At 47.2% G+C, this 14,220-nt stretch overlaps 1 protein-coding gene across 1 annotated transcript in view; it reads right to left on the reverse strand.

Moving 5' to 3' along the window:
• Positions 1-808: 808 nt before the first annotated feature.
• LOC129812713 (ras-associated and pleckstrin homology domains-containing protein 1-like) overlaps positions 809-14,220 on the reverse strand; it is a 262,711-nt gene continuing 249,299 nt past the window's right edge. The window contains exon 17 of the mRNA XM_055864530.1: positions 809-14,155. Coding sequence (XP_055720505.1) covers positions 12,137-14,155 — 2,019 coding nt within the window. The 3' untranslated portion in view covers positions 809-12,136. The remainder of the gene's footprint in view (positions 14,156-14,220) is intronic.

The raw sequence follows: 14,220 nt of genomic DNA on the forward strand, positions 1-14,220 counted from the left end.
AGAAGAACGGGAGAAACTCCCCAAATACAGGTGTGCCAAGCTTGTAGCGTCATACCCAAGAAGACTTGAGACTGTAATCGCTGCCAAAGGTGTTTCAACAAAGTAAAGGGTCTGAATACTTACGTAAATGTAATATTAAAATTTTTGTATTATACATTTGCAACCATTTCTATGAACCTGATGTTGCTTTGTAGGGTAACATTTAGGGTACCATTGTAGGGTACCATTTAGGGTAACATTTAGGGTACCATTGTAGGGTACCATTGTAGGGTAACATTTAGGGTACCATTGTAGGGTACCATTTAGGGTACCATTTTAGGGTAACATTTAGGGTACCATTGTAGGGTAACATTTAGGGTACCATTGTAGGGTAACATTTAGGGTACCATTGTAGGGTAACATTTAGGGTACCATTGTAGGGTAACATTTAGGGTACCATTGTAGGGTAACATTTAGGGTACCATTGTAGGGTAACATTTTAATCCATTTTAGAACAAGGCTGTAACGTAACAACATTTGGAAAAAAGTGAAGGGGTCTGAATATTTTCCCGAATGCACTGTAAATCCAGGCTCAGTCAGGAGCCAATCACAACTCCAATAAGGGGTCAGGTGACACACAGGAGCCAATGCAAGATGGAGAGCCGGACCCTCTGTCAGCACAGTGGAATGTAGTGCAGGCCACCCTGACTCCCACTAAGTGATCTACACACACACACACTTCACAATACACACAGCTCTCCCCATCATAGCCTCATCGAAAGAAATACAATGCAAGTTTAACAGAAACACTCGGTCAGACACTGAGATATGCAGAGGTATCATTTGCACATTTTTATTCAGTTTAAATGCATTTTAGGTTTTAATTTTCCCCGTTACAGCAGCGAATGTTGTTGCCTTTATAGAGCTCCTTTGACCTTCAGTTAATCATATTTAGGTTGTTCTTCACCTGAAATTAAGGACAGAACTGTTTAAATGCTGCTGATGTCACTTCCTGTTGACAGACGTAAAAGGCAGCGGTATGATTATGTAGTACACACGTTTACCTTCCACTCTACACAACGTTGTGTATGATGTAGTACACATGTTTACCTTCCACTCTACACACCGTTGTGTATGATGTAGTACACACGTTCACCTTCCACTCTACACACCGTTGTGTATGATGTAGTACACACGTTCACCTTCCACTCTACACAACGTTGTGTATGATGTAGTACACACGTTCACCTTCCACTCTACACAACGTTGTGTATGATGTAGTACACACGTTCACCTTCCACTCTACACAACGTTGTGTATGATGTAGTACACACGTTCACATTGTGCAGCATACATAATTTCTAGGTACTGACTTACTAGATGAACCAATGGGCATGCCTGGTTTTAACCAAACAACACACAGACAGACAGGTACACAGACAGACAGATCACCAGATGTGGTCTTAGTTCATGCTACAGCCTCTTCTTACTACTGAGAATGTAAAAACCAGTCGGTTCCCAACGGATCCAATCAGTGCTTCATTTGAGCCAGATTCTGCCAGAACAGGATCCGGACGATTTTGTTCTGGCACCTATTTGGCCGGATACGGTACCTCTCGTGGCATGAAAAATAATTTTTAAAGTTCATTTGAGTTGCCCCCAAATCAAATCAAATTGTATTAGTCACATGCGCCGAATGCAACAGGTGTAGACCTTACAGTGAAATGCTTTACTTACGAGCCCGAACAGTGCAGTTCCAAAAGAATACGGAAAAGAACCCCTAGCGTGTAGCCCAATAACAAGGCATAGCCTACAGTCGGGAACGCAAATCTATCAGTGAACAAAACTGGCCTTTCGCAATATTTGAAATAGTCTACGCCCGTGGAAAAACACTGGTTGGAAAGAAAATGGCTCCTGCTGAAAAGAGAAGACTAGTCTGCTTTAATCAACCAACATATCAGATCAATCAGCAGTGAGCTGTGCATCATGGGGGATGAGTCAGTGAAATAGGAAAGCATTTTTAGGACTATACTTTCTTCCTCATATTGTAGCCAACACTGTGTGTCCACACACCTAGCTATTGATGGATTCAAGACAACACTGTGTGTCCACACACCTAGCTATTGATGGATTCAAGACAACACTGTGTGTCCACACACCTAGCTATTGATGGATTCAAGACAACACTGTGTCTCCACACACCTAGCTATTGATGGATTCAAGACAACACTGTGTGTCCACACACCTAGCTATTGATGGATTCAAGACAACACTGTGTCTCCACACACCTAGCTATTGATGGATTCAAGACAACACTGTGTCTCCACACACCTAGCTATTGATGGATTCAAGACAACACTGTGTCTCCACACACCTAGCTATTGATGGATTCAAGACAACACTGTGTGTCCACACACCTAGCTATTGATGGATTCAAGACAACACTGTGTCTCCACACACCTAGCTATTGATGGATTCAAGACAACACTGTGTCTCCACACACCTAGCTATTGATGGATTCAAGACAACACTGTGTCTCCACACACCTAGCTATTGATGGATTCAAGACAACACTGTGTGTCCACACACCTAGCTATTGATGGATTCAAGACAACACTGTGTCTCCACACACCTAGCTATTGATGGATTCAAGACAACACTGTGTGTCCACACACCTAGCTATTGATGGATTCAAGACAACACTGTGTCTCCACACACCTAGCTATTGATGGATTCAAGACAACACTGTGTGTCCACACACCTAGCTATTGATGGATTCAAGACAACACTGTGTCTCCACACACCTAGGCCGGGGCTATTGGTGGATTCAAGACAACACTGTGTCTCCACACCTAGGCCGGGGCTATTGGTGGATTCAAGACAACACTGTGTCTCCACACACCTAGGCCGGGGCTATTGGTCGATTCAAGACAACACTGTGTGGTATTATGGTGGTTTCAGAACAACTGGGAACACTGGGGGAAAAAAACTAAGATTGAATCATAGCTAGATGGAATCATAACTAGATTGAATCATAACTAGATTGAATCATAACTAGATGGAATCAAAACTAGATTGAATCATGACGTCAGTGATCTTCAGGTCGGAAAGTTAGAGCTCGAGAAAGAGGTCAGAGTTCCCCAGTCGGATGACCGTTCCCCAGTCGGATGACCGTTCCCCAGTCGGATGACCGTTCCCCAGTCGGATGACCGTTCCCCAGTCGGATGACCGTTCCCCAGTCGGATGACCGTTCAAAACTCATTTCCCCCCAATTTCCCAGTTGTTTTGAACACAATGAAGTTGGAAGTCGGAGATTTGCCAGCTCCGAGTTCTCAGTTCTTTTGAAAGCATCATCCAAAAAAAATTATGCCAAAGTCTCCAGTCTGGTAAAATGACAATTGCATGAAATGCGTTTATAAGAGGCAGTTCCTGCACCCAAAGGCTACTAAAAATGTTTTTCCATGTGTGCAACTTCTGTAAGTTCCTCTGCTCTATGCCACTACACAAATGTGACCTGCATGCAATGCTTTTTTTGAGTAACTTTTTGTTCTCAGTACCTCAGAACACCCCAGGTCACACCCCCCTCTCGAGCTCACTTTTTGTTCCGGCAACTCCCGATTTATAAATGAAACACTGGACACGATATTCCATTCCCACCTGGTCAGAGCCAGAAAGGGCCATAGGAGCTGGAGCCAATCTCTTGTTTCTGTATCGAGGCAGCTTGATGTACAATAACAATCCCCTGGAACAGGACGCTCACATCGGCATATGGGCCGCGGTCCGTGCAAAAACAGTGCACTACATATGGAATAGGGTGCAATTTGGGACCTAATGACATTAAAAGAGAAGGCATTAGTGTGAAACAACAATGTGCGTGTCAAATGGAATGCCGTTTGGGTCACCGCGTGTCAAATGGAATGCCGTTTGGGTCACCGCGTGTCAAATGGAATGCCGTTTGGGTCACCGCGTGTCAAATGGAATGCCGTTTGGGTCACCGCGTGTCAAATGGAATGCCGTTTGGGTCACCGCGTGTCAAATGGATTGCCGTTTGGGTCACCGCGTGTCAAATGGAATGCCGTTTGGGTCACCGCGTGTCAAATGGAATGCCGTTTGGGTCACCGCGTGTCAAATGGAATGCCGTTTGGGTCACCGCGTGTCAAATGGAATGCCGTTTGGGTCACCGCGTGTCAAATGGAATGCCGTTTGGGTCACCGCGTGTCAAATGGAATGCCGTTTGGGTCACCGCGTGTCAAATGGAATGCCGTTTGGGTCACCGCGTGTCAAATGGATTGCCGTTTGGGTCACCGCGTGTCAAATGGAATGCCGTTTGGGTCACCGCGTGTCAAATGGAATGCCGTTTGGGTCACCGCGTGTCAAATGGAATGCCGTTTGGGTCACCGCGTGTCAAATGGAATGCCGTTTGGGTCACCGCGTGTCAAATGGAATGCCGTTTGGGTCACCGCGTGTCAAATGGAATGCCGTTTGGGTCACCGCGTGTCAAATGGAATGCCGTTTGGGTCACCGCGTGTCAAATGGAATGCCGTTTGGGTCACCGCGTGTCAAATGGAATGCCGTTTGGGTCACCGCGTGTCAAATGGAATGCCGTTTGGGTCACCGCGTGTCAAATGGAATGCCGTTTGGGTCACCGCGTGTCAAATGGAATGCCGTTTTGGTCACCGCGTGTCAAATGGAATGCCGTTTGGGTCACCGCGTGTCAAATGGAATGCCGTTTGGGTCACCGCGTGTCAAATGGAATGCCGTTTGGGTCATTGCGTGTCAAATGGAATGCCGTTTGGGTCATTGCGTGTCAAATGGAATGCCGTTTGGGTCATTGCGTGTCAAATGGAATGCCGTTTGGGTCATTGCGTGTCAAATGGAATGCCGTTTGGGTCACCGCGTGTCAAAAAAAAGAAGTATAAGTCAAATAACACTACTTGTTGACCAATCGGGACCTGAATATGACTGCAAGTCACATAATAATTGAACGTTCATAATTTTTAAAAAGTAGTTAATAAAAATTAACTTCACTAGGGTAGGGGGCAACATTCGGAATTTTGGATGAAAAGCGTGCACAAATTAAACTGCCTGCTACTCAGGCCCAGAAGATAGGATATGCATATAATCAGTAGATTTGGATAGAAAACACTCTAAAGTTTCCAAAACTGTTAAAATAATGTCTGTGAGTATAACAGAACTGATATAGCAGGCGAAAACCCGAGGAAAATCCAACCAGGAAGTACTATTATTTTGAAAGGCTGTTTTTCCATTGAAAGCCTATCCACCATACAAAGACTTAGGACCCAGTTCACGAGCTCCTTGCCTTCCTGGACATGTGGCCAGTCTTTAGGCATTGTTTCAGGCTTTTACTCTGAAAAATGAGGGAGATACAGCACTTTCAATCAGCGGCCAGTGGAAATTTCCATTCATCAGCGAGGCGCCTGATCGGGAACGTGCCTTTCTTGTTTCTCCTTTCCTATTGACGAAGCTTTTGTCCGGTTGAAATATTATTGATTATTTATGACAAAAACAACCTGAGGATTGATTTTAAACATCGTTTGGCATTTTTCTACTAACTTTTAGTGTACTTTTTTTGTACTTTTTGTTTGGAATTAATGCACGCCTTTTATTACTGGATTACTGGACAAAACGCGCAAAATGGAAGTTTTGGTCATAAAGAGGGACATTATCGAACAAAAAGGATGTGTTTGCACATAAAGAGGGACATTATCGAACAAAACAAACATTTATTGTCTAACATGGAGACCTGGGAGTGCCACCAGATGAAGATCATCAAAGGTAAGTGATTAATTTGATCTCTATTTCTGCTTTTTGTGACTCCTCTCTTTGGCTGGAAAAATGGCTGTATGGCTTTCTGCTGACCTAACATAATCGCATGGTGTGCTTTCACAGTAAAGCCTTTTTGAAAATCGGACACTGTGGTTGGATTTACAAGAAATGTATCTTTAAAATGGTGGAAAATACTTGTATGTTTGAGGAATTTTAATTCTGGGATTTCTGTTGTTTTGAATTTGGCGTCCTGCAATTTCACTGGCTGTTGTCGAGGTGGGACGCTACCGTCCACTGGTACCAGAAAGGTTAATTACCCTACCACTCTATTGCATGTCACAGCGATATATTCACCGATACATATGTCATGATGCTGGTAAAGTGTTGTCTCGCAGACCTGCCACGTGAAGCAGACCTGCCACGTGAAGCAGACCTGCCACGTGAAGCAGACCTGCCACGTGAAGCAGACCTGCCACGTGAAGCAGACCTGCCACGTGAAGCAGACCTGCCACGTGAAGCAGACCTGCCACGTGAAGCAGACCTGCCACGTGAAGCAGACCTAGTTAGTTCGCTCTGGGAAAGTACTGGTCAGAAACAAAGCTAGCTGATTGATGGATGTTTCCCCCCCCCCCCCCAAAACATAGTAAAACAACATCATTTGTTTCAGTAGCTATGGTTAGCTAACTTACTATCCATCTTATCATCTAAAATACCCCTAAGACGTATTTTGGTCGGACCCCGGTCCGGTCAAGCCACACTAGCCAGATAAAGCTAGCTAGCTGCTTAACTATAACGTTAGCTTGTGGGCTAGGTACTAGCTGGCTAGCTTGTTTAGTTTGTTATCCTGCTAGCGAACTAGTTATTTTATCAAGTGAAGTTCCAAAAATCCAAAACTGTCATCAATGTTGACAAAACGCTTGATTATTCAGTATATTGACTAGCTAGGATGAATCAGGTGTGACTGCTTGGGATATGGCTGGCTGGCTGGCTGGCTGGCTGGCTGGCTGGCTGGCAGCAGCATCCTTTCTCCCTTGGCTCTGGAATGGTTACATGGGAGAATATTGTACTACATAGCTAACATGTTTGATCCCGATCTTAATTCAGATGTTTTAACATTTGGTCAAACAAATAATGGATTATTTACCAATGCTGTTTTAAACACACCTTGGCCGGAGTCTGTGCTTGTTTGCAGTCTTTTTTTTAAATGTATTTTTTTATAGCTTCAACAGTGCTGACTGACCATAGTGGCGAGGTTTGTCTTACACATGAGAGAAAAGAAGAAACCTGTACACTGCTCTTTAATAAGCTTGACGTATCGGCCTTCGTCAGAGCTTTTGTGAGTAATAAAAAAAATTGCACCCTTGTGTACACCTAGCCCATTCGTCCCACGCATCCAAAGGGGTTGGAGTCGAGGGGAAGAAAAATTAAAAAGTGCTACCAAATATAACAATATGCATTTCATAAATATTTGAATAAAGTGTTAACATAAAACGTATTAAACACGTCTGTAAAAAAAACCTCAATAAGGACATCGACCTACCGAGCTGCGCAAGAAAAACGTCAAGACTAGTGAGCTTGTCTTGCGCATACAACATTTTTAATGGAACTGTGTCATTTGACGTGTCAAATTAAAAGTGTATTTTTGTTTTTGACACACTGTGACCCAAACGGCTTTCCGTACGTCCCAGTCAGGAGCTACATGGCTATCTGGTCTGGTCTAGAGATGCTTCTAGAACATTCACTTCATTCTAGAATCTTTTCTGTCATGTGACCTGGCTGTCCTAGCACTTCCTGTAGTTTAGTGTACTTCCTTTGTCTGTCTGTCTGCAGGGCCAAAGGAGGCCCTTTAGAGACAGGAGCTGTATATACAGACAGACGGACAGCTAATGTGGCCAAAAGAGACAGAGCAGGTTAGACCCGCCCCCATCAACATAACAGCCAATCGTAGAGCTTGACCTTCATTGTGCACCGTTTAATCTTGTCCAATCAAAGCCATGACCATCTGAGAGGATCATTAAAACATAAGCCAATCAATCTAACAGTTGTACAGGGACTTTTAACCTTTTTGCAAAACATCTGTAATAGAATTAACACAATGTGTCTGCATACTCTACAGACAGACAGATGGACAGAAACAGGCTGTGTCTGAAACAGAAAGCTATTCCCAATATAGTGCACTACTTTTGACCAGAGCCCTATAGGCCCTCTGCACTACGAAAGGGAATAGGCGGCCATTTCAGACACAACCACATGGGGGGGGGGGGGGTGTTAGCCTGGTGTCTGTCCCATATCCAACTACACGAGTGTCTGTCCCATATCCAACTACACTAGTGTCTGTTTGTCTGTCCCATATCCAACTACACTAGTGTCTGTTTGTCTGTCCCATATCCAACTACACTAGTGTCTGTTTGTCTGTCCCATATCCAACTACACTAGTGTCTGTTTGTCTGTCCCATATCCAACTACACTAGTGTCTGTTTGTCTGTCCCATATCCAACTACACTAGTGTCTGTCCCATATCCAACTACACTAGTGTCTGTCCCATATCCAACTACACTAGTGTCTGTCCCATATCCAACTACACTAGTGTCTGTCCCATATCCAACTACACTAGTGTCTGTCCCATATCCAACTACACTAGTGTCTGTCCCATATCCAACTACACTAGTGTCTGTCTGTCTGTCCCATATCCAACTACACTAGTGTCTGTCCCATATCCAACTACACTAGTGTCTGTCCCATATCCAACTACACTAGTGTCTGTCCCATATCCAACTACACTAGTGTCTGTCTGTCTGTCCCATATCCAACTACACTAGTGGCTGTCTGTCCCATATCCAGCTACACCAAGGATCCTCCCTATATACTGCTCCTGTACACACCTGTCTGTCTCTCCACTAGCTCTGGACCAGGGCATTACATGTGACTTGGCTGAAGCTGACCCTGACGCACGTAACACCCTGGCCCAGAGCCATGGTCTCCACTACTCGCAGTTCATATCCACTCACTACGCTTTTTAAAACAGAACTTTAAAATAATAATATCTTCCAGGTATTAAATCATCTGATAGAAAAAACAGTAAAGTTACCCCCCCCCCCCCTCCCCTCCCCATATGAAGTCCCTCCCAAACCCCCAAAACAGTACCTGTTTATATTGCAGCTAAATTCTTGTTAGATTTCAATGCAAAGCGACACAAACATGTGGAAAAGCTCGATAGGTGGATTGGCTTGCTCTCTTTACAGTTATAATAATGTAGACAGAGTAAGGAATAACAATCTGGGATTACAAGGAACAAGATTCTTCTTCTGGTTCAGTCCTGTCTGTGTGGCATGAGAGGAGAGGAGAGGAGACAGGCTGAGTTCAGGGTTGTATTCATTAGTGTTCACCGTAATGAAACGTTTTTGCAACAAAAAAAAATATTTTCTTATTGGACAAGTTCAGGTAAGTCCCTCAGTCACTGTTTCGGTCCTTTTTCTTCCGTTTGGTGTCTCGTGAATACGACCGTGGCGTGGGGGAGAGAGGCCTGTGGGTTCCATATCGTCTGTAGTCTTGATGGGTCTGTAGTCTGTAGTCAGTCTGTAGTCTGTAGTCAGTCTGTAGTCTGTAGTCAGTCTGTAGCCTTGATGGGTCTATAGCCTGTAGTCAGTCTGTAGTCTTGATGGGTCTATAGCCTGTAGTCAGTCTATAGTCTGTAGTCTTGATGGGTCTATAGCCTGTAGTCAGTCTGTAGTCTTGATGGGTCTATAGTCTGTAGTCAGTCTGTAGTCTGTAGTCTATAGCCTGTAGTCAGTCTGTAGTCTTGATGGGTCTATAGTCTGTAGTCAGTCTGTAGTCTGTAGTCAGTCTGTAGTCTGTAGTCAGTCTGTAGTCTGTAGTCAGTCTGTAGTCTGTAGTCTTGATGGGTCTATAGCCTGTAGTCAGTCTGTAGCCTTGATGGGTCTATAGTCTGTAGTCAGTCTGTAGTCTGTAGTCTATAGTCTGTAGTCAGTCTGTAGTCTGTAGTCTATAGTCTGTAGTCAGTCTGTAGTCTTGATGGGTCTATAGTCTGTAGTCAGTCTGTAGTCTTGATGGGTCTATTGGCTGTAGTCAGTCTATAGTCTGTAGTCAGTCTGTAGTCTGTAGTCAGTCTGTAGTCTGTAGTCAGTCTGTAGTCTTGATGGGTCTATAGCCTGTAGTCAGTCTGTAGTCTTGATGGGTCTATTGGCTGTAGTCAGTCTGTAGTCTGTAGTCTTGATGGGTCTATTGGCTGTAGTCAGTCTGTAGTCTGTAGTCAGTCTGTAGTCTGTAGTCTTGATGGGTCTATTGGCTGTAGTCAGTCTGTAGTCTTGATGGGTCTATAGTCTGTAGTCAGTCTGTAGTCTGTAGTCTTGATGGGTCTATTGGCTGTAGTCAGTCTGTAGTCTGTAGTCAGTCTGTAGTCTGTAGTCTTGATGGGTCTATTGGCTGCAGTCAGTCTGTAGTCTTGATGGGTCTATAGTCTGTAGTCAGTCTGTAGTCTGTAGTCTTGATGGGTCTATTGGCTGTAGTCAGTCTATAGTCTGTAGTCAGTCTGTAGTCTGTAGTCTTGATGGGTCTATTGGCTGTAGTCAGTCTGTAGTCTTGATGGGTCTATAGTCTGTAGTCAGTCTGTAGTCTGTAGTCTTGATGGGTCTATTGGCTGTAGTCAGTCTGTAGTCTTGATGGGTCTATAGCCTGTAGTCAGTCTGTAGTCTGTAGTCTTGATGGGTCTATAGCCTGTAGTCAGTCTGTAGTCTGTAGTCAGTCTGTAGTCTTGATGGGTCTATAGCCTGTAGTCAGTCTGTAGTCTTGATGGGTCTATAGTCTGTAGTCAGTCTGTAGTCTGTAGTCTTGATGGGTCTATTGGCTGTAGTCAGTCTGTAGTCTGTAGTCAGTCTGTAGTCTGTAGTCTTGATGGGTCTATTGGCTGTAGTCAGTCTGTAGTCTTGATGGGTCTATAGTCTGTAGTCAGTCTGTAGTCTGTAGTCTTGATGGGTCTATTGGCTGTAGTCAGTCTATAGTCTGTAGTCTTGATGGGTCTATTGGCTGTAGTCAGTCTGTAGTCTTGATGGGTCTATAGTCTGTAGTCAGTCTGTAGTCTGTAGTCTTGATGGGTCTATTGGCTGTAGTCAGTCTGTAGTCTTGATGGGTCTATAGTCTGTAGTCAGTCTGTAGTCTGTAGTCTTGATGGGTCTATAGTCTGTAGTCAGTCTGTAGTCTGTAGTCTTGATGGGTCTATTGGCTGTAGTCAGTCTGTAGTCTTGATGGGTCTGTAGTCTGTAGTCAGTCTGTAGTCTGTAGTCAGTCTGTAGTCTGTAGTCTTGATGGGTCTATAGCCTGTAGTCAGTCTGTAGTCTGTAGTCTTGATGGGTCTATTGGCTGTAGTCAGTCTGTAGCCTGTAGTCTTGATGGGTCTATTGGCTGTAGTCAATCTGTAGCCTGTAGTCTTGATGGGTCTATAGTCTGTAGTCAGTCTGTAGTCTGTAGTCAGTCTGTAGTCAGTCTGTAGTCTTGATGGGTCTATAGTCTGTAGTCAGTCTATAGTCTGTAGTCTTGATGGGTCTATTGGCTGTAGTCAGTCTGTAGTCTGTAGTCAGTCTGTAGTCTTGATGGGTCTATAGTCTGTAGTCAGTCTGTAGTCTGTAGTCAGTCTGTAGTCTTGATGGGTCTATAGTCTGTAGTCAGTCTGTAGTCTGTAGTCTTGATGGGTCTATAGTCTGTAGTCAGTCTGTAGTCTTGATGGGTCTATAGTCTGTAGTCAGTCTGTAGTCTGTAGTCTTGATGGGTCTATTGGCTGTAGTCAGTCTGTAGTCAGTCTGTAGTCTTGATGGGTCTATAGTCTGTAGTCAGTCTGTAGTCTGTAGTCTTGATGGGTCTATTGGCTGTAGTCAGTCTGTAGTCTTGATGGGTCTATAGGCTTTAGTCAGTCTGTAGTCTGTAGTCTTGATGGGTCTATTGGCTGTAGTCAGTCTGTAGTCTTGATGGGTCTGTAGTCTGTAGTCAGTCTGTAGTCTGTAGTCTTGATGGGTCTATAGTCTGTAGTCAGTCTGTAGTCAGTCTGTAGTCAGTCTGTAGTCTGTAGTCTTGATGGGTCTATAGCCTGTAGTCAGTCTGTAGTCTGTAGTCTTGATGGGTCTATAGGCTTTAGTCAGTCTGTAGTCTGTAGTCTTGATGGGTCTATAGGCTTTAGTCAGTCTGTAGCCTGTAGTCAGTCTGTAGTCTGTAGTCTTGATGGGTCTATAGTCTGTAGTCAGTCTGTAGTCTGTAGTCTTGATGGGTCTATAGCATGGGTAGGTCAGCCCTAGTCCTCCTCTTCCCCCTAGCTATCACCACTATCCACCCCCTGCTACCACCACTATCTGCTACCTCCTAGCTACCACTCTCCCGTCAGTTTGGTGCTTTGGTCCCGTTTGGGCGGGGCAGGGCGCGGCCCCCGCCGTAACGTTGCATAGCCTGAGGACATGTACCCGTGGCTCCCGCCCTGCCCACCCCTCTGCTGGTCCAGCAGCAGCTCTGGGGGAGGAGGGGGGAGGGCCATGTCGTCCATGGAGACGGGCTCCAGCCGGGAGGAGCCGTGACGCGTGAGGGAGCCGTGACGCGTGATGGATTTCCTCTTCAAGGTCCGGTTCAGGTCCTCCAGGAAGTTGGGTTGGACCGAGGAGAGGGTACCACCCTTAGGCCCCCCAGGAAGGGTGGGGGGAAGGGGGCAGCTGAAGGGCGGGGGGGACAAGGGTAAGGGGTCCTGGACCGTGTGGCTCCGGGACAGCCTGTGCAGTGTCGGAGGCGGAGTCTTCTTCAGAGACTGGGTCTTCCATGATGATTGGCTGACGGGGTGGGCGATGGGCGTGGACTGCGGCTGGGGGTTGACGACTGCGACCCTGGGGGCCCCCGGGTGGAGCTCAGCGGGGAGGGGGAGCGGTGGGAGCAGCTCAGAGTCAGGAGGAGGAGGGGGGAAGTAATCGAGCTCTGAAGGAGGAGAGGGGAAGTCTCCACTGGGCTGGCGGTGCTGCCCTGTCTGCAGACCATGGAGGGCTAGAGGGAGGGCTGACAGGTTCAGCTTGCCTGGTTTAGGAGGAGCAGGAGGCCCCAAGTCCTTAGCAGGAGATCCAGAGGAGTTGCAGGAGCCGAGTCCAGGCTGGGCAAACTTACTGACCAGAGACTCCACCTTCTTAGGCTGCCTCTGGGCCTCTTCCTGGTACTCCCCTGAGTTAGACTTGATGGAGGAGGCGCGCTGCGGGGTGGGAGGAGGCCCCCTCTTCCCGAAGGAGCCGGTGGAGGAGGAGGAGGGAGACTTTTTAATAGGAGAGCCCATCTTGGCAGGGGAGAGAGGGGGAGGAGCGGGGGTGGGGGCGGAGTGGGGAGGAGGGGGGAAGTCCAGGCTGTCCTCAGGGGGAGGAGGGGGGAACTCTGGGGACTGGGGGGCGATCTGACCCCCTGGCTGCCATCTTGGTTTGGCCTTGACGGCCGGGGGGGACTGTGGGGGCAGGGGGGCTCCTGGGAACTGGTTGACTATCTGTTTGACCAGGGAGGGGGTCGGGGAGATTGGGGCGGACAGAGGGAGGGTCTTAGAGGAGAAGCTGTGCTGTTTGGGCATGGTGGGAGGCGGCTGATTGGGCGAATGGCCCGTCGAGAAGCTCTGCTGCTTTTTCATTGGACCAGAAGGAGGGGAGGGTGAGACTGGGGACAGGGGGATCCCTGGACCAAAGGTCTTAGGAGCCGTCTGAGGTGGGAAGACACCAGAGAAGGTTCTGGGAGGTGCAGGGGGTGACATGGGTGGGGAGAGGGCAGGAGGGGGAGGAGGGGACTCAGGTTGGCCATCCAGGTCGGAGAAGTTGTAGTTCATACTGGGGAACTTTTGGGCCAGAAACTGCTGCAACCCGGTGTTACTGAGAGGGGGGCACTGGTGGTCCTCCTCTGGGGGCGGCGGGGTTTGGGCCTGGGGGGGAGGAGGGGGGATGAACTGAGGAACAGGGCTGGGGGGGCCAAGCCTCAGAGAGGCCATGGCAGAGCCTGGAGAAGGCATGGAGCAGGGGGGAGGAGGGTTGTAGAGAGTGGGAGCCAATGGCATGGTGTTGTAGTTGGGTTTGACAGACTGGAGGGGAGGGGGTGGAGGGCCTTGCTGCTGCCCCATTGGTTGGACATTGTAATGATTGGCAGTCTGGTTGGCGCCACCCTGCAGGCGGGCGATGGTGCTGTACTTAACGAACAGGGTGGGGGCAGCCTGGTGAGGGGGGTTGGGGAGAGGGGGAGGCGGAGGAGGAGGGGGAGGGTCGGGGGGAGAGGGCGAGGATTCGGGGGAGACACTGGTGTAGCTGGTTCGGGATGGGGGGGCTGACTGGTGCATGGGGGGCAGCGTCAGAGGGTAGGGTCTGCTCACTGACTCCATCCTCAACTAGAGAGAGAGAGAGACAGAGAGAGAGAGAGAGAGAGAGACACAGAGAGAGAGAGAGAACGAGA

Source organism: Salvelinus fontinalis, chromosome 16, assembly GCF_029448725.1.
Source record: "Salvelinus fontinalis isolate EN_2023a chromosome 16, ASM2944872v1, whole genome shotgun sequence".
Classification (NCBI taxonomy): Eukaryota; Metazoa; Chordata; class Actinopteri; order Salmoniformes; family Salmonidae; genus Salvelinus; species Salvelinus fontinalis.